The sequence below is a fragment of the Odocoileus virginianus genome, chromosome 10 (genome assembly GCF_023699985.2).
Source record: "Odocoileus virginianus isolate 20LAN1187 ecotype Illinois chromosome 10, Ovbor_1.2, whole genome shotgun sequence".
NCBI lineage: Eukaryota > Metazoa > Chordata > Mammalia > Artiodactyla > Cervidae > Odocoileus > Odocoileus virginianus.
This window is the reverse complement of record NC_069683.1, coordinates 68321012-68346688: the sequence shown is the minus strand read 5'-3', so window position 1 is coordinate 68346688 and position 25677 is coordinate 68321012. Positions and strand designations below refer to the sequence as shown.

At 41.9% G+C, this 25677-nt stretch overlaps 1 protein-coding gene across 1 annotated transcript in view; it reads left to right on the top strand.

Moving 5' to 3' along the window:
- The first annotated feature begins 2036 nt into the window (after positions 1–2036).
- TMEM123 (transmembrane protein 123) overlaps positions 2037–25677 on the top strand; it is a 75744-nt gene continuing 52103 nt past the window's right edge. Inside the window, exons 1-6 of the mRNA XM_070473682.1 lie at positions 2037–2350; positions 7222–7278; positions 11023–11082; positions 14831–14890; positions 18554–18610; positions 22378–22437. Coding sequence (XP_070329783.1) covers positions 2251–2350; positions 7222–7278; positions 11023–11082; positions 14831–14890; positions 18554–18610; positions 22378–22437 — 394 coding nt within the window. The 5' untranslated portion in view covers positions 2037–2250. The remainder of the gene's footprint in view (positions 2351–7221; positions 7279–11022; positions 11083–14830; positions 14891–18553; positions 18611–22377; positions 22438–25677) is intronic.

Below are 25677 nucleotides of genomic sequence, written 5' to 3'. Positions count from 1 at the left end.
AAGAGACGACTCTACACATGGACATCACCAGATGGCCAACACCGAAATCAGATTGATTATACTCTTTTCAACCAAAGATGGAGAAGCTCTACACAGTCAGCAAAAACAAGACTGGGAGCTGACTGTGGCTCAGATCATTAACTCCTTATTGCCAAATTCAGACTTAAATTGAAGAAAGTTGGGAAAACCACTAGACCATTCAGGTATGACCTAAATCAAATCCCTTATGATTATACAGTGCAAGTAGAAATAGATTTAAGGGACTAGATCTGACAGAGTGTCTGATGAACTATGGACAGAAGTTCATGACATCATACAGGAGACAGGGATCAAGATCATCCCCAAGAAAAAGAAATGCAAAAAAGCAAAATGGCTATCTAAGGCGGCCTCACAAATAGCTGTGAAAAGAAGAGAAGCGAAAAGCAAAGGAGAAATGGAAAGATATACTCATTTGAATGTGGAGTTCCAGAGAATAGCAAGGAGAGATAAGAAGCCTTCCTCAGAGATCAATGCAAAGAAATAGAAGTCATGTCTACAATTATAGACCGAACCTGAGATCAGAAATTATACAATCTGTCATAACATATTTTGTGGGGTTTAACTGCTGTATCAAGGCCTTTATGTCATGAAATCTGGGTCAGGTACCAAAAGAACCAACAACATTTTGATCTGCAACATTTATATAGTTGGGCTTGGGGCGTGGCTGAATGTTATGTGCCCTGGATCCTTCTTAACTGAGGGTTTCCCACCCAAATCAGGACTAAATTTTTGTCATTCTCTTGCATCAGCCATGGGTTGCTACAGGTTATTTCAGAGTTCTTAGCAGAAACAAAATGCAGACTTTAGGAGTACTGCAAGTCAAGACAGGTGAGTAGCACTGGCTCCAAGGGCTGAAGAGATACTTAGGCAAAAACTATTCAAAACAGCTTATTCCATCCCAACTGGGATAGCAGACGCCTTCTCCAAGGAGAGAATGTACTAGGTTAGACGTGTGCAAACGCGGTCTTGCCGGCTATACTTTCCTCTGAATAGCTACCAATTCTTCCGTGTCCCCCTGCCGCCATCCTCCGCACCTCCGCCCCAGAGTCCACTTTAATAACTGCTTTAGGCACGGAAGCTGTCTAGAGAAGCCGGGAACCTGTGAAAGAAGATGGCGTATAATTTGGGGTATAGAGATCAAGGATGTTTTACGTATAAAGTGACTGAAGTCACTCAATCGTGTCCGACTCTTTGCGACCCCTTGGACTGTAGCCCACCAGGCTCCTCCATCCATGGAATTTTCTAGGCAAGAGTACTGGAGTGGGTTGCCGTTTCCTTCTCCAGGGGATCTTCCCAACCAGGGGATGGAACCCGGGTCTCCCGCGTTGCGGGCAGACGCTTTACCGTCTGAGCCACCAGGGAATCATAAACGAATTTGTCGAGTCCTCCACCCCTCGCCCCATCTTAGGCTAGATCACTCAGAAAACAACAACAAAAAAACCCTCTGACGGCCCAGGACCCCTCAAAGGGGATCCCATCTGCTCCAGCTTCTTTCCTGGACCTCACTTTACTCCGCCCTCGCCCAAGGCTTCTCCCTCTCACTCGAAGCCGCAAGCATCCCACGCGCCCCACCAGAAATCTACTCTTCAAAAACTTCCTTCGGAGCCCAGCAAAGCCCGGCGCGCTCGCTATCCGGAGAGGCAGCAGGTGCTCACTATTTTCCAAAAAAAAAACCGAAACCGCCATTTCCGGGGGAAGAAAAAAAAAAGGAACCTGATGAAGCCTTCTGGGGCTCGCAGACGCGCGCGGGAAGGAGAGGCGGCGAGGAGAGCCCTACGCTGCCAATAGCAAGCCCCGCCCCGTCCCCGCCCCTTCGCCTGGAGCCCGCCCCCCGCATTAGCCCCGCCCCGCCGCCTCGGCCCCGCGCCGCTGCCACGGCTCCGGCCCGCCGCCTCAGCCCCGCCCCGCCCCGCCCCGCCCCGCCCCCAAGCCTAGGCCCCGCTCCAAGCCTAGGCCCCGCGCCCGCCCCTCAGCCCCGCCCCACCGCCTCGGCCCCGCCTCTCCCCGCCCCGCCCCGCCGCCTGGGCCGGCACGCGACGCCCCCTCCGGGTCAGGCTCCCGCGCCCGATTTGGTGTTTTGGGGGAGGCGGCGGTAGGGGCGGCGTGCGCGGCGGAAGGGGAAGGGGAAGGGGAAGGGGAGCGGGAGCAGGCTCTCAGCCGTGCCGCCGCCCGCTGGGGACCCGCGAGGCCTCGGCGTCCCGCCTCGGAACAATGGGATTAGGCGCGAGAGGTTTCCTGACGCTGCTGGCCCTGGGGGTCGTGCTTGGGGTGGCGCTGCTGAAGGTCTTCACGGACAGCGCGGACCCCGAGGGTGAGTGGCCCCGGGGCCGCTCCCGGCCCGCGAGCCTCCCGGCTGGCTGTGGCCGCGCGGAAAGTTATGCGAGTGTGGGGACGGGCGCGCGGCGGCCGTGCGCGGGCCTGAGGGCGGCGCGGGGACGGCCGTGCGCGGGCCTGAGGGCGGCGGGGGGCTGCCAGGCGGCCTCGCGTCCCGCTGGGCCGCCGGCGGAAGGGGCGTCTGGCCCTCCCCGCAGCTCCGGGGCGCGCCGCGGCCGGGGCCGGAGGGCGGCGAGTCACCTGTTGCGCTCCCGACGACCGGCCTGCAGCGCGGTTGTTACAGCCTTTCCCCGAAGTTATCGTTTCTCGGGGAGGTTAGAGTTCCTCTCAGGCTTCCTTTTGTAAACGGTTAGGGGGACTGGAAAATATGTCTACCGACTCCTGAGCAGACGTGTCTACCAGTTAGTTGCTAACCTTTCAGCGTTTTCCGGCGTCTCTTCGCCTCGTGTAAAATCAAACCAATTATGCATGTATAGTCTTAAGGACCCCGGACGCCTCAAGTTTGCACTTTGGGGCTCAGGTTGGGAGCTTCGGAGGCGTGCGGCCAGCCCTCCCGGGCGCAGGTGATGCTCGCGCCCTTGTGGATGGCCGCTCCCGGCCCCTCGTGTACCGTAAACAGCGGTCGAGGCGTATCGACTCTGCCGCCTTGAACAGCTGCGCGGATGTTAGGAGTTCAGGACACCGCCAGTAGGGTAATGACAGAATGATTTTGACCTTTAGCTTCAGGGGGAAGGGAGGTGTCCCTTTAGGCCCTTGGCCTTTTGGGGACTTTTTCGATAAAGCGGCGAAAGCTGGGATTTCCTCTGTAAATTTTATTTTCTCTTTGTCAACTCTTATAGCAATCAGATCACTGGTTAATGATCAGTAAACCAGAATAAGTTAGTTTAAAGACCCAAGCTTTTCATGGTTTTTAAATTCTATCCACTGTATATTTAGCTTTACATTAGTTTTATCTAGAGTTTGCAAAACCAGATGGTTCAGACACAACGCCTACTTTTGCTAGAATAATCTGGGTGAATTAGACGACTTTCCTTTGTTTTGCTGAATTTTTTTGTTTGCTTTGCTGAATTGCACATGTGAGAGACTAGCTTTGTAGACCTCATTTTGAGATCATTTAAGGAAAGAATGATCAGTAAAAGCATGTCCATCATATTTTCAATATTACGAGGTGTTTGATTGTAAAGGTGAACTGTCTAGAGTTAAAGAGTATAACTTGGTGCTAATTTTATACCAATATTTATGTCAGTAGGTCTCCATTTTTTATGTTACTTTGTGAAAGTATACCTTCTTATTGTTTCTCTGAAGAAAAAATAGTAAGTGTCCTTGCTTTTCTTTCACCCTCATAACAAATTTTTTTGCCCTAATTTAATACTCCCTGTTTGACAGTTCTGTTTATTACCTGATGTCTCACTAGATGTTAATACTATTTGAAAAATTTGGAATGCTCTACTATGTGAGAGCCTTGATTTCATGAACTGGTATCATCAATGTGAGCGGGAATCTGTTTCTCCAGACTGTAATGTCACCTTGAAACTAAAGGAAGATTCTATAAAGGACATCTCAAAAGAACGAGTAAATGTTATCCTAGTGTTTATAGGTCATCTGTAATCTGTTTAAAGTGTCATTATGAAGTACAGTGATTTTTGTCATACTAGAGTTCCATAACTAATTTTTACTAGACACTTCCATTTCACTCCGTGAGCTCCTCACTCTGTGCTAATTGAGGTCCATACATCATCCCACTGGATCCTTCCAGTATTATCCCCATTTTATAAGTGAGGAAACTGAGACTTAGAAGTTACCTAACTTGTGCAAAGTGAAACAACTAATACATGTTTGGTTTCAGGGTCCAGAATCCCATCTTTCAACCATTTTCCACTAAGCTGCATTGTGTGATGTTGACTCTTCAAGCAGTACTGTCATTGCCCAGAATATTGTGGGAAAAGATAAAAGCATTACTGAAATTCTGCTTTTAAGATTTTCTTCAGTCTGCTGCATACTTTAATAAATATTTTCAGTTGAAGGAGGAAGGATAGTTTAAACAAGTTAGCAAGCCAGCAAACAGGATAGATTGTGGTAGTGCAGCGAAAGATGTAAGAGAGGGGAAGGCTGTTACACAGGACTGTTAGTGGCAAGCGACAGAAATCCACCTTAAACAATCATAGGGGAAAGAAGGGAATTTAATGACCCTGAACTGAAAAGTCCAAGGGTTGAGGTGGCTTCAGAAATGCTGCATTCAAGAGATCAAACAGGTTGCTAAGAGACAGCCATTTCTAATGCTCTAGATTACATCTGTCAAACCTTAGGCAAGCCTTAAAGCATTCTTAGCTTGCAGGGGGAATCCAAATAAGAGGAACTTTCTTTTTTTTTTTAAGAGGAACTTTCTAAAGTGGTTCAGTTCAGTCCCTCAGTCGTGTCCGACTCTTTGTGACCCCATGGACTGCAGCACTCCAGGCCTCCCTGTCCATCACCAAGTCCCGGAGTTTACTCAAACTCATGTCCATCGAGTCAGTGATGCCATCCAACCATCTTATCCTCTGTCGTACCCTTCTCCTCAACCTTCAGTCTTTCCCAGCATCAGGGTCTTTTCCAGTGAGTCAGTTCTTCCCATCAGTTGGCCAGAGTGTTGGGGTTTCAGCTTCAGCATCAGTCCTTCCAATAATATTCACGACTGATTTCCTTTAGGATGGACTGGATTGATCTCCTTGCAGTCCAGGGGACTCTCAAGAGCCTTCAGCACTGAAGTTCAAACACATCAATTCTTTGGCGATCAGCTTTCTTTATAGTTCAACTCTCATATCCATACATAATGACTGGAAAAACCGTAGCTTTGACTAGATGGATCTATGTCGGCAAAGTGATGTCTCTGCTTTTTAATATATGGTCTAAAGTGATTGGCAGACTTCAAAAGCCACCATAATGGGTAGCCAGTTAGGAGGTGAAATCAATCTTTAATGAAACTGTGCCACTTTATGAATTTAACTTAATTCCATGTAGTGTAATATTTTGCTGTAATACTTGCTCTTTTCTTGTCAAGTAAAGCATCCGCCTCCTTGTACTTAAATCGTCCAAGACATTCTTTATTTCAGTGCTTGCACACAGTAGGTACTTCATAAGTATTTTTTGAAAAAGGGTGAAGAGCTTAGAGAGAGGCAGTTTCTGCCTTCTTGCTCAAGCCAAAAAAAAAAAAAAAGGGAAAGCATCCATCAAAAGAGTGACAACATCAGGGAGAGAAAAACAGAAGGCTCTTGTAATCTGGGCAAGAGGAAGACATGGGGTAATGGAGATAAGTGGGTAGAGTCTAGATCTACTTGGGGAGTGGAACTGAAATCATTGCTAATGGATTGGATGGTGGAGTGAGGAAGAAGGAAGAATCAAAAGATAACTTCCAGGAGTTAGGATTCAGCACCCAGCAATGCAGCAAGTGGGAACATGCAGGCAGAAGCAGGTTCATCATAGAAAATCAGCACTTCCATTAGGCACTCTCATGTACGCGCTTTGGAATCAAACAGCCTGGTCCACATCTGAGAATCCGCCACTTACTGGCTGGGTGGCCAGAATCTGCCTGCAAAGCAGGAGACCCTGGTTCGATTCCTGGGTGGGAAAGATCCCCTGGAGAAAGGGATCGGCTACCCACTCCAGTATTCATGGACTTCCCTGGTGGCTCAGATGGGAAAGAATCTGCCTCCAGAACAGGAGACCTGGATTTGACCCAGGGGAAGATTCCCTGGAGGAGGACATGGCAGCTCACTCCAGTATTCATGCCTGGAGAATCTCCATGGACAGAGGTGCCTGGTGGGTTACAGTCTATGGGATCACAAAGAGTCAGACCTAAAGGAGCAGCTAAACACAGCTGAGTGGTCTCCTGTGGGTCTCCTGTGGGTCTTCTGTCACTGCCTAGCTGTGTTCCTATCACAGAATTGTTTTGGGGGTAGATGGGCTGATGCAGGTTATGTACTCCCCACAAGGCATGGCATGTAGTAAGTCCTTCATGATATTGTCAATTATTTGCTACCTGTATTTAGATGAATACATCTAAATACATAGTCTACTGACCTTGAACTTTTTCAGGTTTAATCTTCATACCATAGCCTTTTGGGATAAATGGATTATGTTTCCAGCAAGAGAAAGAAATTTGCACACATAGTAAAGATAGCTCCATCAGAATTGTTATTGCATACTTTCTTTATACTTGGGAGGTTTTTGGGGTGGGGGACACATTCCTTGGAAAAGTACACAATAATACACTTGCTCGCCTCCCATGTAATATATGTGTTTAATCTTCCATTATACAAAGATCCAGGGTGAAAAATACACCGTGAAAAGTTGCTTAACTGGAGCATAGAATTCTTCCAAACTTTTTCCAAATTTTAAGGTACTACTTAAAAATTGAAAGAATTATATCAAGAAGGCTTGCAATTTTAAGTGAAAACCCTAAGCCACTTCATCTTCTCTCCATTGTATGAAGTTAGGCGTGGTGGTATACAAGACCTGGGCACTCGTTAATAGTAAGGGTGGTCCACTTTCCTCAGAAGACCAGAGTTGTCAGTAGTAGAAATTTCTCATCACCACATGACCAATGTACAAACTATTTTATCAGTGGCTGGCACATAGTAAGTACCTGGTAAGTGTTACATTAGCTATATGTTTTCTGTCAAAATATCCAGTGATACAGATCTAGATTTATGAACAGTTTCAAGGCATGTTTCATAGAAGCAGTGGCAAAAGTAGAACTTCCTGTGGAAAAATCTACCCTCCCGCCCCTCAGAGGCTGAATGAAACATACTGCCAGTATTCTTAGTTAAATATTGATGTCCGTTGTTCACAGGTATTTCTTTGTTTTTATAGGAACTCCAAGCCAGAAAAATCCTATGTCTGTAGGAAGCTCCGACAGTGACCAAGGAGGTGAGTTTTAAGAGGTCAGAAAACGGATTATCTGTCTAGCATACATAAAGTAATATCAGCTAGTCCAGTACATGTAAGCTGGTACACTGATATGTCTTAACCATGATTTGTGCATTTGTGATTACTTAAAGCCTACCATCAAAGACTTCCTTTAGCAGGCATCAGGAAATGATAGCTCACTGGATTCATCATCTTTCTCAGTTTAGCAGAGTTGTCAGTAAATTCTAGAACTGTTAATTAAAAAATGCTGGAATTCATTACTGAGTTTTGAAGCTCATTTTTAGGTGTGACATTTTGGGCTCTGCCTATGGACATGAACTAGAATTCATAAATCTGCTTATCTTGCTGGTGGAAGAAATCACTTTAAGCTGGTCAGCCATGGCAGCCTTATTTTGCCTTTGTGGACTCTAAGGAGATCCTGCTTATATTTCACCCATCAGTTAGATTTCAGTCCACCCCATTGCTTCCTTCTTGAAACAGTAGATGAGACTTTTTTCTTGTGCTTTTAGTTTGGGACAGATGGATTTCTTCCTTGATTTTCTGAATTAACATGGAAGGATAGGAATCAAGTTAATGTTATAAATAAGAGTACTATCAACACATGTTTCTTCTAAGTCATATTTAGTTTATCTTCTCACTGCCTTTATTAAGAGTGACAGAGGTAGAAACTTAAAAAGGTACACAAATCCTATCCCTGGACCCATTTTTTTTATTTTATTCAACAAATATTTATGGATTATTTCTAATGTGTGGACACAGTCCAAAAGGGACCAAGCTCTGACTTCTTGGAATTTTTCTTTTTGTTTTATTTTATTGTTCAAACATACACATAACTTAAAATTCACAATGTTAGCCTTTTTTAAGAGTATGGGTGGCATAAATATATTCACAATATTGTGCAATATCATGGAGATTTTTTATTAATATTTTATTAAAGTACAGTTAATTTGCAATTTTGTGTTAATTTCTTCTGTCCAGCAATATGACTTAGGTATATACATGTATACATTTTTTATTTTCTTCTCCATTGTGGTTTCTTCCTGAATATTAAATGTAGTTCCCTGTGCACCTTTGTTGTTTCTCAATTCTATGTGTAAAAGTTTGCATCTACTAACCCCATACTCCTAGTCCCTCCCTCGCTTGGAAACCTTAGGGTTTCCTTGGAAACCCTAAGTCTGTTCTGTATGTCTGTGAGTCTCTTCCTACTTCATAGATAGGTTCATTTGTGCCGTATTTTAGATTCCATGTATAAGTGATTTGTTGTTGTTTAGTCACTAAGTCGTGTTTGCCTCTGTGACCCCACGGACTCCAGCATGCCAAGCTTCCTTGTCCTTCACTGTCTCCCAGAGTTTGCTCAAACTCATGTCCATTTAATCAGATCACTGATTAATCAGTGATTAATCCATCCAGTCACCTCATCTCTGTTGCCGTCTTCTTCTCTTGCCCTCAATCTTTGGCAGCATCAGGGTCTTTTCCAGTGAGTCAGCTCTTAGCATCAGTTGGCCAAAGTATTGTAGCTTCAGCATCAGTCTTTCCAATGAATATTGAAGGTTGATTTTCTTTAGGATTGACTAGTTTGATCTCCTTGCTATCCAAAGGACTCTTAAGAATCTTCTCTGGCACCACATTCAAAAGCATCAATTCTTCTGTTTTCTTTATGGTCCCGCTGACATCCGTACATGACTACTGAAGACCATAGCCTTGACTACATGACCGTTTGTTTGCAAAGTAAATCTCTGCTTTTTAATATGGTATCTATATAGTGATTGCCAGACTTCAAAAGCCACCATAATGGGTAGCCAGTTAGGAGGTGAAATTAATCTTTGATGAATCTGTCCCACTTAATGAACTTAACTTAATCCCATTTAGTGAAGTATTCTGCTGTAATACTTGGTCTTTTTTTGTCAGTAAAGCACCCGCCTCCTTGCACTTAGATCATCCAAGACATTCTTTATTTCAGTGCTTGCACACAGTAGGTACTTCGTCAGTATTTTTTTAAAAAGGTGAAGAGGTCTTAAAACCAGAAAAAGAAGGCAGTTTCTGCCTTCTTCCTCAAGCCAGAAAAAAGGAAAGCCTCTGTCATAAGGGTGACAACAGCAGGGAGAGAAAAACAGGAGGCTCTTGTAATCTGGGCAATAGGAAGACATGGGGTAATGGGGATAAGTGGGTAGAGTCTAGATCTGCTTGGGGAGTGGAACTGATATCATTGCTAATGGATTGGATGGTGGAGTGAGGAAGAAGGACGAATCAAAAGATAACTTCCGGGTGTTAGGGTTGAGCAACCAGCAATGCAACACCTGGGAACATGTGGGCAGAAGCAGGTTTATTGTAGAAAATCAGCACTTCCATTTGGCACTCTCATGTACATGCTTTGGAATCAAACAGCCTGGTCCACATTTGAGAATCCGCCACTTACTGGCTGGGTGGCCAGAATCTGCCTGCAAGGCAGGAGACCCTGGCTCGATTCCTGGGTGGGAAAGATCCCCTGGAGAAAGGGATTGGCTGCCCATTGCAGTATTCATGGGCTTCCCTGGTGGCTCAGATGGTAAAGAATCCGCCTGCCGAACAGGAGACCTGGATTCTACCCCTGGGTTGGGAAGATCCCCTGGAGGAGGACATGGCAACTCACTCCAGTATTCTTGCCTGGAGAATCTCCATGGACAGAGGTGCCTGGTGGGCTACAGTCCATGGGATCGCAGAGAGTCAGACATGACTGAGCATCTATGCACAGCTGGGTGGTTGTCCTGTGGGTCTTGTGTTGGTCTCTTCTTGGTCTCCTGTGGGTCTTCTGTCGTTGCTTAGCTGTGTTCCTGTCTCAGGATTCTTTGGGGATTAGATGAGTTGATGCAGGTTACATGCTCCCCACAAGGCCTGGCATGTTTAAGCCTTTCATAATACTGGCAGTTATTTGGCATCTGCTGCTAAATACATCTAAATACATAGTCGACTGGCGTTGATCTTTTTCCGGTTTATTCTTCACACCATAGCCTTCTGGGATTAAGGTACTATGGTTCCAGCAAGAGGAAGAAATTTTCTCACATAGTAAAGATCGCTCCATCAGAATTGTTGTTGCTTACTTTCTTCATACTTGAAAGGTTCTTTTTTGGGGGAGCCCTTTCTTTCACAAAGTACACAATAATACACTTGCTCGCCTCCCATGTAATATATTGTTTAATCTTCCATTATATAAAGATCCAGGGTGAATAATGCACCCTGAAAAGTTGCTTAACTGGAGCATAGAATTCTTCAAAGCTCTTTCCAAATTTTAAGGTACTAATTAAAAATTCAAAGATTATATCAAGAAGGCTTGCAATTTTAAGTGAAAACCCTAAGCCACTTCACCTTCTCTTCCATTGTATGAAGTTAGGCGTGCTGGTATACAAGACCTGGGTACTTGTTAATAGTAAGGGTGGTCCACTGTCCTCAGAATAGCAGAGCTGTCAGTGGTAGAAACTCCTCATAACCACATGGCCCATATACAATTGTTTTATCAGTGGCTGGCACATAGTAAGTACCTGTTAAGTATTACATTAGCTATATGTTTTCTGTCTTAAATAATCCAGTAAAGAGATCAAGATTTATGAACAGTTTCAAGGCATGTTTCATAGAAGCAGTGGCAAAAGTAGAACTTCCTGTGGAAAAATCTACCCTCCCACCCCTCAGAGGCTGAAAGAAACGTATTACCAGTATCCTTAGTTAAATATTGATGTCCGTTGTTCACAGAATATTTCTTTGTTTTTATAGGAGCTCCAAACCAGAATGATCCTAAGTCTGAACAAAACTCCAATGGTAACAACCAAGGAGGTGAGTTTTAAAAGGTTAGAAAACGAATTATCTGTCTGGCATACATAAAGTAGTATAAGCCAGTCAAGTACACATAAGCTGGTACACTGACCTGTCTTAACCATGATTTGTGCATTTGTGAGTACTAAAGCCTACCAACAAAGGCTTCCCTTAGTAGGCATCAGGAAATGGTAGCTCACTGGATTCACCATCTTTTCAGCCTAGGAAAGTTGTGAGTAAATTCTAAAACTATTCATAAAAACATTCTGGAATTTATTACTGAATTTTGAAGCACCTTTTTAGGTATGACCTTTTATGCTCTGCCTATGAATATGAACTAGAATTCATAAATCTGCTGATCTTGCTGGTGGAAGAAATCACTTTAAGCTGGTCAGCCATGGCAGCCTTAATTTGCCTTGGTGGACTCTAAGGAGACCCTGCTTATATTTCACCCATCAGATAGATTTCAACCCACCCCTTTGCTTCCTTCTTGAAACAGTAGATGAGACTTTTTTCTTATGCTTTTAGTTTGGGACAGATGGATTTCTTCCTTGATTTTCTGAATTAACATGGAAGGATAGGAACCAGACTAAATGTTATAAGTAATAGTACTATCAACACATGTTTCTTCTAACTAATATTTAGTTTATCTTTTCACTGCCTTTATTAAGAGTGACAGAGGTAAAAACTTAAAAAGGTACACAAATCCTATCCCTGGACCCATCTTTTGTACCCATCTTTTTCTTCAACAAATATTGATTGAGTGTCTCTAATGTGTGGACACAGTACGACGTGTGTGACGTCTTGGTGTTTTTGTTTGTTTTTTGTGTTATTTTATTGTTCAAACCAAACATACACATAACTTAAAATTCACAATGTTAGCCATTTTTAGGTGTACAGGTGTACAGGTGGCATTAAATACATTAAATACATTCACAATGTTGTGCAATGTCATGGAGATTTTTTATTAACTTTTTACTGAACTACAGTTATATTACAATGTTGTGTAATTTCTGCTGTCCAGCAAAATGACTTAGTTATATACATGTATATGTTCTTTTTTATTTTCTTTTCCATTGTGGTTTATTCCAGAATATTAAATGTAGTTCCCTGTGCACCTTTGCTGTTTCTCAATTCTATGTGTAACAGTTTGCATCTACTAACCCCAGATTCCTAGTCTCTCCCTCCCCTTGGAAAGCTTGGGGTTTCCTTGGAAACCCTAAGTCTGTTCTGTATGTCTGTGAGTCTGTTTCTACTTCAAAGATCGGTTCATTTGTGCCATATTTTAGATTCCACATATAAGTGATTTGTTGTTGTTTAGTTTCTAAGTTGTGTTTGATTCTGTGACCGCATGGACTGCAGCATGCCAAGCTTCCCTGTCCTTCACTGTCTCCTGGAATTTGTTCAAACTCATGTCCATTTAATCAGATCACTGATTAATCAGTGATTAATCCATCAAGTCCCGTCATCTTCTGTTGCCCCTTCTTCTTTTGCCTTCAATCTTTCCTAGTATCAGGGTCTTTTCCAATGAGTCAGCTCTTTGCATCAGGTGGCCAAAGTATTGTAGCTTCAGCATCAGTCTTTCTAATGAACATTGAGGTTGTTTTCTTTAGGATTTACTAGCTTTATCTCCTTGCTGTCCAAGAGACTCTTAAGAAACTTCTCCGGCACATTAAAAAGCATCAATTCTTTGTGTTAAGTCTTCTTTATGGTTCGACTCACATCCGTAGATGACTACTGTAAAAACCATAGCTTTGACTAGATGGACCTTTGTTTGCAAAGTAATGTCTCTGCTTTTTGATGAGCTATGTATAAAGTGATTTCCAGACTTCTAAAGCCACCATAATGGGTAGCCAGTTAGGAGATGAAATTAATCTTTAATGAATGTGTGGTACTTTATGAACTTAATTCCATTTAGTGAAGTATTCTGCTGTAATACTTGGTCTTTTTTTTGTCAGTAAAGCACCCGCCTCCTTGCACTTAGATCATCCAAGACATTCTTTATTTCAGTGCTTGCACACAGTAGGTACTTCGTCAGTATTTTTTTAAAAAGGTGAAGAGGTCTTAAAACCAGAAAAAGAAGGCAGTTTCTGCCTTCTTCCTCAAGCCAGAAAAAAGGAAGGCCTCTGTCATAAGGGTGACAACATCAGGGAGAGAAAAACAGGAGGCTCTTGTAATCTGGGCAACAGGAAGACATGGGGTAATGGGGATAAGTGGGTAGAGTCTAGATCTGCTTGGGGAGTGGAACTGATATCATTGCTAATGGATTGGATGGTGGAGTGAGGAAGAAGGACGAATCAAAAGATAACTTCCGGGAGTTAGGATTCAGCAACCAGCAATGCAACACCTGGGAACATGCGGGCAGAAGCAGGTTTATCGTAGAAAATCAGCACTTCCATTTGGAACACTCATGTACATCCTTTGGACTCAAACAACTTGGTCCACATCTGAGAATCCGCCACTTACTGGCTGGGTGGCCAGAATCTGCCTGCAAGCCAGGAGACCCTGGTTCGATTCCTGGGTGGGAAAGATCCCCTGGAGAAAGGGATCAGCTATTCACTGCAGTATTCATGGGCTTTCCTGGTGGCTCAGATGGTAAAGAATCCGCCTGCAATGCAGGAGACCTGGATTCGATCCCTGGTTTGGGGAGATCCCCTGGAGGAGGACATGGCAACTCACTCCCACATTCTTGCCTGGAGAATCTCCATGGACAAAGGTGCCTGGTGGGCTACAGTCTATGGGATCGCAAAGAGTCAGACATGACTGAGCAATGATGCACAGATGAGTGGTCTCCTGTGGGTTTTCTGTGGGTTTTGTCACTGCCTAGCTGTGTTCCTGTGACTGAATTGTTTTGGGGGTTAGATGGGCTAATGCAAGCTACATGCTCCCCACAGGCCTGGCATGGAGTAAACCGTAAATAATATTGTCAATTATTTGCTACCTGCTGCTAAATACATTTAAATACATAATCTACTGACTTGATCTCTTTTAGATTTAGTCTTCACACCATAGCTTTGGGATAAACAGATTATAGTTCTAGCAAGAGGAAGAAATTTGCACTCAGATTAAAGATATCTCTGTCAGAAATGTTATTGTTTACATTCTTTGTACTTGGGACATTTTTGGGGGTGGGAAAGGCCTTCTTTGGGAAAAATTCACAATAATACACTTTCGCCTCCCGTGTAATATATGTGTTTAATCTTCCATTATATAAAGGTTCAGGGTGAATAATGCACCCTGAAAAGTTGCTTAACTGGAGTACAGAATTATTCCAAACTCTTCCCAGATTTTAAGGTACTAGTTAAAAATTCAAGGAATTATATCATGAAGGCTTCCAGTTTGATGTGAAAACCCTAAGCTACTTCATCTTTTCTCCATCGTGTGAAGTTAGACAGAGTGGTATACAAGACCTGGACACTCATTAATAGTAAGGGTGGTCCACTTTCCTCAGAAGACCAGAGTTGTCAGTAGTAGAAATTTCTCATCACCACATGACCCTTGTACAGACTATTTTATCAGTGGCTGGCACATAGTAAGTACCTGGTAAGTGTTACATTAGCTATATGTTTCTGTCTTAAAATATCCAGTGATACAGATCTAGATTTATGAACAGTTTCAAGGCATGTTTCATAGAAGCAGTGGCAGAAGTAGAACTTCCTGTGGAATAATCTACCCTCCCACACCTCAGAGGCCAAAAGAAACATATTGCCAGTATCCTTAGTTAAATATTGATGTCCTTTCTTCACAGAATGTTTCTTTGTTTTTATAGGAGCTCCAGGCCAGAATAATGCTCAGCCTGTACAAAACTCCAATGGTAACAACCAAGGAGGTGAGTTTAAAAAGGTCAGAAAACAGATTATCTGTCTAGCATACATAAAGTAAGATCAGCTAGTCCAGTACATGTAAGCTGGTACACTGACTGTCTTAACTATGATTTGTTCATTTGTAAATACTTAAAGCCTCCCATGAAAGGCTTCCCTTAGTAGCATCAGGAAATGATAGTTCACTAGATTCATCATCTTTCTCAGTCTAGCAAAGTTGTGAGTAAATTCTAAAAGTATTAATAAAAACATACTGGAGTTTATTAGTGAGGTGAAGCACATTTTTCGGTGTGACATTTTGGGCCTATGGATATGAACTAGAATTCATAAATCTGCTGATCTTGTTGGTAGAAGAAATCACTTTAAGCTGGTCAGCCATGGCAGGCTTAACTTGCCTTGGTGGACTCTAAGGAGACCCTGCTTATATTTCACCCAATCGATAGATTTCAACCCACCCCTTTGCTTCCTTATTGAAACAGTAGATGAGGCCCTTTTCTTGTGCTTTTAGTTTGGGACAGATGGATTTCTTACTTGATTTTCTGAATTAACATGGAAGGATAGGAATCAGACTGATGTTATAAATAATTGTACCATCAACCCGTGTTTCTACTAAGTCATGTTTAGTTTATTTCTCACCGCCTTTTTTAAGAGTGACAGAGGTAGAAATTTAAAAAGGTACACAGATTGTGACCCTGGTCCATTTTTTTCTACTTTTATTCAACAAATATCAATAGAATGTCTCTAATGTGTGGACACAATACAAAAGGGACTGAGGTCTAACTTCTTGGAGTTTTTGTTTGTTTTTAGTTTTATTTTGTTATTTAAACACACACATAATATAAATTTCACAATGTTAGTCATTTTTAGGTGTACAGGTGACATTACGTACTTTCACAGTGTTGTGCAGTATCATGGATATTTTTTATTAATTTTTTATTGAAGTATAGTTAATTTACAATGTTGTGTTAATTTCTGCTATCCAGCAAAATGACTTCGTTATATACATGTATACATTCTTTTTTATTTTCTTTTCCATTGTGGTTTATTCCTGATTATTAAATGTAGTTCCCTGTGCACCATTGTTATTTCTCAGTTCTATATGTAATGGTTTGCATCTACTCACCCCAGAGTCCTAGTCCTTCCCTCCCCTTGGAAATCTTGGAGTTTCCTTGGAAACCCTAAGTCTGTTCTGTATGTCTGTGAGTCTCTTCCTACTTCATAGATAGGTTCATTTGTACCGTATTTTAAGATTGACATATGAGTGATTTGTTGTTGTTTAATCAGTAAGTTATTTCCGCCTCTGTGACCCCACAGATGCAGCATGCCAAGTTTCCGTGTCCTTCACTGTCTCCTGGAGTTTGCTGAAATTCATGTCCATTTAATCAGATCACTGATTAATCAGTGATTGATCCATCCAGTCAACTCTTCCTCTGTTGCCCCCTTCTTCTTTTTCCCTTTCCCAGCATCAGGGTCTTTTCCAGTGAGTCAGCTCTTTGCTGCAGGTGACCAAACTATTGTAGCTTCAGCATGTCTTTCCAATGAATATTAAGGGTTGTTTTCTTTAGGATTGACTGGCTTGATCTCCTTGGTGTCCAAGGGACTCTTAAGAATCTTCTCCAGCAACACACTCAAAAGCATCAATTCTTTTGTATTCTTTATGGTCCCACTGACATCTGTATATGACTATTGGAAAACCATAGCTTTGGCTAGATGAATCTTTGTTTGCAAAGTAAACCTCTGCTTTTTAATATGCTATCTATATAGTGATTGCCCGACTTCCAAAGCCATCATAATGGGTAGCCAATTAGGAAATGAAATTAATCTTTAATGAAATCTGTGCTACTTTATAAACTTAACTCCATTTAGTGAAGTATTCTGCTGTAATTTTTTGTCATGTAAAGTACCCGCCTCCTTGTACTTAGAACGTCCAAGACATTCTTTATTTCAGTGCTTTATTTAAGGCAATTTCTGCCTTCTTCCTCAAGCCAGAAAAAAGAAAAAAGGAAAGCATCCGTCATAAGAGTGACAACATCAGGGAGAGAAAAACAGGAGGCTCTTGTAATCTGGGCAAAAGAGGAAGAGAAGGGGTAATGGGGATAAGTGGGTAGAGTCTAGATCTACTTGGGGAGTGGAACTGAAATCATTGCTAATGGAGTGGATGGTGGAGTGAGGAAGAAGGAAGAATCAAAAGATAACTTCCAGGAGTTAGGATTCAGCACCCAGCAATGCAACAAGTGGGAACATGCGGGCAGAAGCAGGTTTATCGTAGAAAATCAGCACTTCCATTTGGCACGCTCATGTACATGCTTTGGAATCAAACAGCCTGGTCCACATCTGAGAATCCACCATTTACTGGCTGGGTGGCCAGAATCTGCCTGCACGCCAGGAGACCCTGGTTTGATTCCTGGGTGGGAAAAATCCCCTGGAGAAAGGGATCGGCTACCCACTGCAGTATTCATGGGCTTCCCTGGTGGCTCAGATGGTAAAGATTCTACCTGCAGTGCAGGAGACCTGGATTCGATCCCTGGGTTGGGAAGATCCCTTGGAGGAGGACTTGGCAACTCACTCCAATATTCTTGCCTGGAGAATCTCCATGGACAGAGGTGCCTGGTGGGCTACAGTCCATCAGATCGCAAAGAGTCAGACATAACTGAGCATCTATGCACAGCTGGGTGGTCTCCTGTGGGTCTCCTGTCGGTCTCCCATGGGTCTTCTGTCACTGCTTAGCTGTGTTCTTGTTGCAGATATCTTAGGATGTTAGATGAGTTGATGCAGGTTACATGCTCCCCAACAAAGCCTGGCATGTTTAAGCTCTTCATAATATTGGCAGTTATTTGGTACCTGCTGCTAAGTACATCTAAATACACAGTCGACTGTCATTGAGCTTTTCCAGGTTTAATCTTCACACCGTAGCCTTCTGGGATGAAGGCACTATGGTTCCAGCAAGAGGAAGAAATTTTCTCACACAGTAAAGACCGCTCCATCAGAATTGTTGTTGCTTACTTTCTTCGTACTTGAAAGGTTCTTTTTGGGGGGAGCCCTTCCTTTCACAAAGTACACAGTAATACACTTGCTCGCCTCCCATGTAATATATTCTTTAATCTTCCATTATATAAAGATCCAGGGTGAATAATGCACCCTGAAAAGTTGCTTAACTGGAGCATAGAATTCTTCCAAACTCTTTCCAAATTTTAAGGTACTAATTAAAAATTCAAAGATTATATCAAGAAGGCTTGCAATTTTATGTGAAAACCCTAAGCCACTTCATCTTCTCTTCCATTGTATGAAGTTAGGCGTGCTGGTATACAAGACCTGGGCACTTGTTAATAGTAAGGGTGGTCCACTGTCCTCAGAATAGCAGAGCCGTCAGTGGTAGAAACTCCTCATAACCACATGGCCCATGTACAAACTGTTTTATCAGTGGCTGGCACATAGTAAGTACCTGTTAAGTATTACATTAGCTATATGTTTTCTGTCTTAAATAATCCAGTAAAGAGATCAAGATTTATGAACAGTTTCAAGGCATGTTTCATAGAAGCAGTGGCAAAAGTAGAACTTCCTGTGGAAAAATCTACCCTCCCACCCCTCAGAGGCTGAAAGAAACGTATTACCAGTATCCTTAGTTAAATATTGATATCCGTTGTTCACAGAATATTTCTTTGTTTTTATAGGAGCTCCAAACCAGAATGATCCTAAATCTCCAGAAAACTCCAAGGATAAGCAAAGAGGTGAGTTTTAGAAGGTCAGAAAATGGATTATCTGTCTAGCATACATAAAGTTATATCAGCCAGTCAAGTACACATAAGCTGGTACACTGACCTGTCTTAACCATGATTTGTGCATTTGTGAGTACTAAAGCCTACCAACAAAGGCTTCCCTTAGTAGACATCAGGAAATGCTAGTTCACTGGATTCACCATCTTTCTCAGTCTAGCAAAGTTGTGAGTAAATTCTAAAACTATTCATAAAAACATTCTGGAATTTATTACTGAATTTTGAAGCACCTTTTTAGGTATGACCTTTTATGCTCTGCCTATGAATATGAACTAGAATTCATAAATCTGCTGATCTTGCTGGTGGAAGAAATCACTTTAAGCTGGTCAGCCATGGCAGCCTTAATTTGCCTTGGTGGACTCTAAGGAGACCCTGCTTATATTTCACCCATCAGATAGATTTCAACCCACCCCTTTGCTTCCTTCTTGAAACAGTAGATGAGACTTTTTTCTTATGCTTTTAGTTTGGGACAGATGGATTTCTTCCTTGATTTTCTGAATTAACATGGAAGGATAGGAACCAGACTAAATGTTATAAGTAATAGTACTATCAACACATGTTTCTTCTAACTAATATTTAGTTTATCTTTTCACTGCCTTTATTAAGAGTGACAGAGGTAAAAACTTAAAAAGGTACACAAATCCTATCCCTGGACCCATCTTTTGTACTTTTCTTCAACAAATATTGATTGAGTGTCTCTAGTGTGTGGACACAGTACGAAAGGGACCAAGCTGTGACATCTTGGTGTTTTTGTTTGTTTTTTGTGTTATTTTATTGTTCAAACCAAACGTACACATAACTTAAAATTCACAATGTTAGCCATTTTTAAGTGTACAGGTGGCATTAAATACATTCACAATGTTGTGCAATGTCATGGAGATTTTTTATTAACTTTTTACTGAACTACAGTTATATTACAATGTTGTGTAATTTCTGCTGTCCAGCAAAATGACTTAGTTATATACATGTATACGTTCTTTTTTATTTTCTTTTCCATTGTGGTTTATTCCAGAATATTAAATGTAGTTCCCTGTGCACCTTCGCTGTTTCTCAATTCTATGTGTAACAGTTTGCATCTACTAACCCCAGACTCCTAGTCTCTCCCTCCCCTTGGAAAGCTTGGGGTTTCCTTGGAAACCCTAAGTCTGTTCTGTATGTCTGTGAGTCTGTTTCTACTTCAAAGATCAGTTCATTTGTGCCATATTTTAGATTCCACATATAAGTGATTTGTTGTTGTTTAGCTACTAAGTTGTGTCTGATTCTGTGACCGCATGGACTGCAGCATGCCAAGCTTCCCTGTCCTTCACTGTCTCCCGGAATTTGCTCAAACTCATGTCCATTTAATCAGATCACTGATTAATCATTGATTAATCCATCAAGTCCCGTCATCTTCTGTTGCCCCCTTCTTCTTTTGCCTTCAGTCTTTCCTAGTATCAGGGTCTTTTCCAATGAGTCAGCTCTTTGCATCAGGTGGCCAAAGTATAGTAGCTTTAGCATCAGTCTTTCTAATGAACTTTGAGGTTTGTTTTCTTTATGATTGACTGGCTTGATCTCCTTGCTCTCCAAGGGACTCTTCAGAATCTTCTCTGGCACCACATTAAAAAGCATCAATTAAAAAATAAATAAATAAAAAGCGTCAATTCTCTTTGTTAAGTCTTCTTTATGTTTTGACTCACATCCATAGATGACTACTGTAAAAACCATAGCTTTGATTAGATGGACCTTCGTTTGCAAAGTAATGTCTCTGCTTTTGATGAGCTATGTATAAAGTGATTTCCAGACTTCTAAAGCCACCGTAACGGGTAGCCAGTTAGGGGATGAAATTAATCTTTAATGAATGTGTGGTACTTTATGAACTTAATCCCATTTAGTGAAGTAGTCTGCTGTAATAGTGGGTCTTTCTTTGTCATGTAAAGCACCTGCCTCCTTGTACTTAGATCGTCCAAGACATTCTTTATTTCAGTGCTTGCAGACGGTAGGTACTTCATAAGAATTTTTTCAAAATAGGTGATGAGATCTTAAAACCAGAAAGAGCTTAGAAAGAAGACAGTTTCTGCCTTCTTCCTCAAGCCAGAAAAAAGAAAATAGGAAAGCATCCATCATAAGAGTTACAACCGCAGGGAGAATAAAAACAGGAGGCTCTTGTAATCTGGGCAGAAGAGGAAGACATGGGGTAATGGGGGTAGGTGGACAGAGTCTAGATCTACTTGGGAGTGGAACTGAAATCATTGCTAATGGAATGGATGGTGGAGTGAGGAAGAAGGAAGAATCAAAAGATAACTTCCGGGAGTTAGGATCAGCACCCAGCAATGCAACAAGTGGGAACATGCGGGAAGAAGCAGGTTTATCGTAGAAAATCAGCACTTCCATTTGGCACTCTCATGTACATGCTTTGGAATCAAATAGCCTAGTCTACATCTGAGAATCCGCCACTTACTGGCTGGGTGGCCAGAATCTGCCTGCAAGCCAGGAGACCCTGGTTCGATTCCTGGGTGGGAAAGATCCCCTGGAGAAAGGGATTGGCTGCCCACTGCTGTATTCATGGGCTTCCCTGGTGGCTCAGATGGTAAAGAATCCGCCTGCTGAACAGGAGACCTGGATTTGATCCCTGGTTTGGGGAGATCCCCTGGAGGAAGACATGGCAACTCACTCTAGTATTCTTGTCTGGAGAATCTCCATGGACAGAGGTGCCTGGTGGGCTACAGTCCATGGGATCTCAAAGAGTCAGACATGACTGAGCAACTATGCACCGCTGGGTGGTCTCCTGTGGGTGTTTGTCACTGCCTAGCTGTGTTCCTGTCACTGAATTGTTTTGGGGGTAGATGGGCTAATGCAGGTTACATGCTCCCCACAGGGCCTGGCATTTAAGCCCTTCATAATATTGGCAGTTATTTGCTACCTGCTGCTAAATACATCTAAATACAAGTCTACTGACCTTGATCTTTTTCAGGTTTCATTTTCACACCATAATTTTGGGATAAATGGATTATGGTTCTTGCAAGAGGAAGAAATTTGTACTCAGAGTAAAGATAGCTCCGTCAGAAATGTTACTGTTTACTTTCTTTGTACTTGGGAGGTTTTTGGGGTAGGAGAGGCCTTCTTGTGAAAACTACACAATAATACACTTGCCTCCCATGTAATATATGTGTTTAATCTTCCATTATATAAAGATCCAGGGTGAATAATGCATCCTGAAAAGTTGCCTAACTGGAGCATAGAATTCTTCCAAACTCTTCCCAGATTTTAAGGTACTAGTTAAAAATTCAGGGGATTATGTCAAGAAGGCTTCCAGTTTGATGTGAAAACCCTAAGCTAGTTTATCTTTTCTCCATCGTATGAAGTTAGGCGTCCTGGTGTACAAGACCTGGGCACTCGTTAATAGTAAGGGTGGTCCACTTTCCTCAGAAGACCAGAGTTGTCAGTAGTAGAAATTTCTCATCACCACATGACCCTTGTACAGACTATTTTTTCAGTGGCTGGCACATAGAAAGTACTAGGTAAGCATTACATTAGCTATATGTTTTCTGTCTTAAAATATCCAGTGATACAGATCTAGATTTATGAAGTTTCAAGACATATTTCATAGAAGCAGTGGCAAAAGTAGAACTTCCTGTGGAATAATCTATCCTCCCACCCCTCAGAGGCCAAAAGAAACATATTGCCAGTATCCTTAGTTAAATTTTGATGTCCTTTCTTCACAGAATATTTCTTTGTTTTTACAGGCCCTCCAAACCAGAATAATCCTCCGTCTGAACAGAAGTCCAATGGTAACAACCAAGGAGGTGAGTTTAAAAAGGTCAGAAAACAGATTATCTGTCTACCATACATAACGTACTATCAGCTAGTCCAGTACATGTAAGCTGGTACACTGACTGTCTTAACTATGATTTGTTCATTTGTAAATACTTAAAGCCTCCCATCAAAGGCTTCTCTTAGTAGCATCAGGAAATGATAGTTCACTAGATTCATCATCTTTCTCAGTCTAGCAAAGTTGTGAGTAAATTCTAAAAGTATTAATAAAAACATACTGGAGTTTTTAGTGAGGTATGAAGCACATTTTTCAGTGTGACATTTTGGCCTCTGCCTATGGATATGAACTAGAATTTATAAATCTGCTGATCTTGCTGATGGAAGAAATCACTTTAAGCTGGTCAGCCATGGCAGCCTTAACTTGCCTTGGTGGACTCTTAAGAAGACCCTGCTTATATTTCACCCATCAGATAGATTTCAGTCCACCCCCTTGCTTCCTTCTTGAAACAGTAGATGAGGCCCTTTTCTTGTGCTTTTAGTTTGGGACAGATGGATTTTTTCCTTGATTTTCTGAATTAACATGCAAGGATAGGAACCAGACTGATGTTATAAATAATAGTACCATAAATACATGTTTCTACTAAGTCATATTTAGTTTATCTTCTCACTGCCACTATTAAGAGTGACAGAGGTAGAAACTAAAAAGGTACACAGATCCTGTCCCTGGACCCATTTTTTCTACTTTCATTCAACAAATATTGATTGAGTTTCTCTAATGTGCGGACACAGTACAAAAGGGACCAAGCTCTAACTTCTTGGAGATTTTGTTTGTTTTTTGTTTTATTTTATTGTTGAAACATACACATAACATAAAATTCAAATGTTAGCCATTTTTTGGTGTACAGGTGGCATTACATACTTTCACAGTGTTGTGCAATATGATGGAGATATTTTATTAATTTTTTATTAAAGTACAGTTAATTTACAGTGTTGTGTCATTTCTGCTGTCCAGCAAAATGGACTTAGTTATATCGATATACATTCTTTTTTATTTTCTTTTCCATTGAGGTTTATTCCTGAATATTAAATGTAGTTCCTCTGTGCACCATTGTTGTTTCTCAATTCTATGTGTAAAAGTTTGCATCTACTAACCCCAGACTCCTACTCCTTCCCCTAGCTTGTAAACCTTGCGGTTTCCTTGGAAGCCTTAAGTCTCTTCTGTATGTCTGTGAGTCTCTTCCTACTTCATAGATAGTTTCATTTGTACCATATTTTAGGATCCATATGTAAGTGATTTGTTCTTGTTTAGTCACTAAGTCATGTCTGCCTCTGTGACCCCACGGACTGCAGCATGCCAAGCTGGAGTTTGCTCAAATGCATGTCCATTTAATCAGATCACTGACTAATCAGTGATTAATCCATCCAGTCACCTCATCCTCTCTTAACCATGTTCTTCTTTTGCCCTCAGTCTTTCCCAGCATCAGGTTATTTTCCAACGAGTCAGCTCTTTGCATCAGGTGGCCAAAGTATTGTAGCTTCAGCATCCATCTTTCCAATAAATATTGAGGGTTGTTTTCTTTAGGATTGACTGGTTTGATCTCCCTGGTGTCCAAGGGACTCTTAAGAATCTTCTCTGGCACCACAGTTAAAAAGGATCAATTCTTTGTGTTCAGCCTTCTTTATGGTTCGACTCACATGTATAAATGACTAGTGAATAAACCATAGCTTTTACTAGATGGACCTTTGTTTGCAAAGTAATGTCTCTGCTTTTTAATAAGCTATGTATAAAGTGATTACCAGACTTCAAAAGCCACCATAATGCATAGCCAATATGAGATGAAATTAATTTTTTATGAACTTAATTCCATTTAGTGAAGTATTCTGCTGTAATATTTTGTCTTTTTTTGTCACTTAAATCATCCGCTTCCTCGTACTTAGATCGTCCAAGACATTCTTTATTTCAGTGCTTGCACACAGTAGGTAATTCATAAGTATTTTTTGGAAAAGGTTGAAGAGGTCTTAAAACTAGAAAGAGCTTAGAAAGAAGGCAGTTTCTGCCTTCTTCCTCAAGCCAGGAAAAAGGAAAGCATCTGTCATAGAGTGACAAGAGCAGGGAGAGAAAAACAGGAGGTTCTTGTAATCTGGGCAGAAGAGGAAGACATGGGGTAATGGGGGTAAGTGGGTGGAGTCTAGATCTGCTTGGGGAGTGGAACTGAAATCATTGCTAATGGAATGGATGGTGGAGTGAGGAAGAAGGAAGAGTCAAAAGATAACTTCTGGGTATTAGGGTTGAGCAACCAGCAGTGCAAAACTGGGAACATGCGGGCAGAAGCAGGTTTATCATAGAAAATCAACACTTCCATTTGGCACTCTCGTGTACATGCTTTGGAATCAAATAGCCTGGTCCACATCTGAGAATCCGCCACTTACTGGCTGGGTGGCCAGAATCTGCCTACAAGGCAGGAGACCCTGGTTCGATTCCTGGGTGGGAAAGATCCCCTGGAGAAAGGGATCGGCTACCCACTGCAGTATTCATGGACTTCCCTGGTGGCTCAGATGGTAAAGAATCTGCCTGCTGAACAGGAGACCTGGATTCGATCCCTGGGTTGGGGAGATTCCGAAGACATGGCGACTCACTCCAATATTCTTGCCTGGAGAATCTCCATGGACAGAGGTGCCTGGTGGACTATAGTCCATGGGATCTCAAAGAGTCAGACATGACTGAGCAATGATGCACATCTGGGTGGTCTCCTGTGGGGTCTTTGTCACTGCCTAGCTGTGTTCCTGTCACTGAATTGTTTTGGGGGTTAGATGGGCTAATGCAGGTTACATTCTCCGCACAAGGCCTGGCATGGTGCAAGTCCTTCATAATATTGTCAATTATTTGCTACCTGCTGCTAAATACATCTATTTACAAGGTCTACTGATCTTGATCTTTTTCAGGTTTTATCGTCACACCATAGTCTTTTGGGATAAATGGATTATGGTTCCAGCAAGAGGAAGATATTTGCACACAGAGTAAAGATAGTTCCATCAGAATTGTTATTGCTTAGTTTCTTTGTACTTGGGAGGTTTGAGGTTTTTGTGGTGTGGGACACCTTCTTTGGAAAAGTACACAGTAATACACTTGCTCGCCTCACATGTAATATATGTGTTTAATCTTCCATTATATAAAGATCCAGGGTGAACAATGCACCTTGAAAAGTTGCTTAACTGGAGCATAGAATTCTTCCAAACTTTTTCCAAATTTTAAGGTACTAGTTTAAAATTCA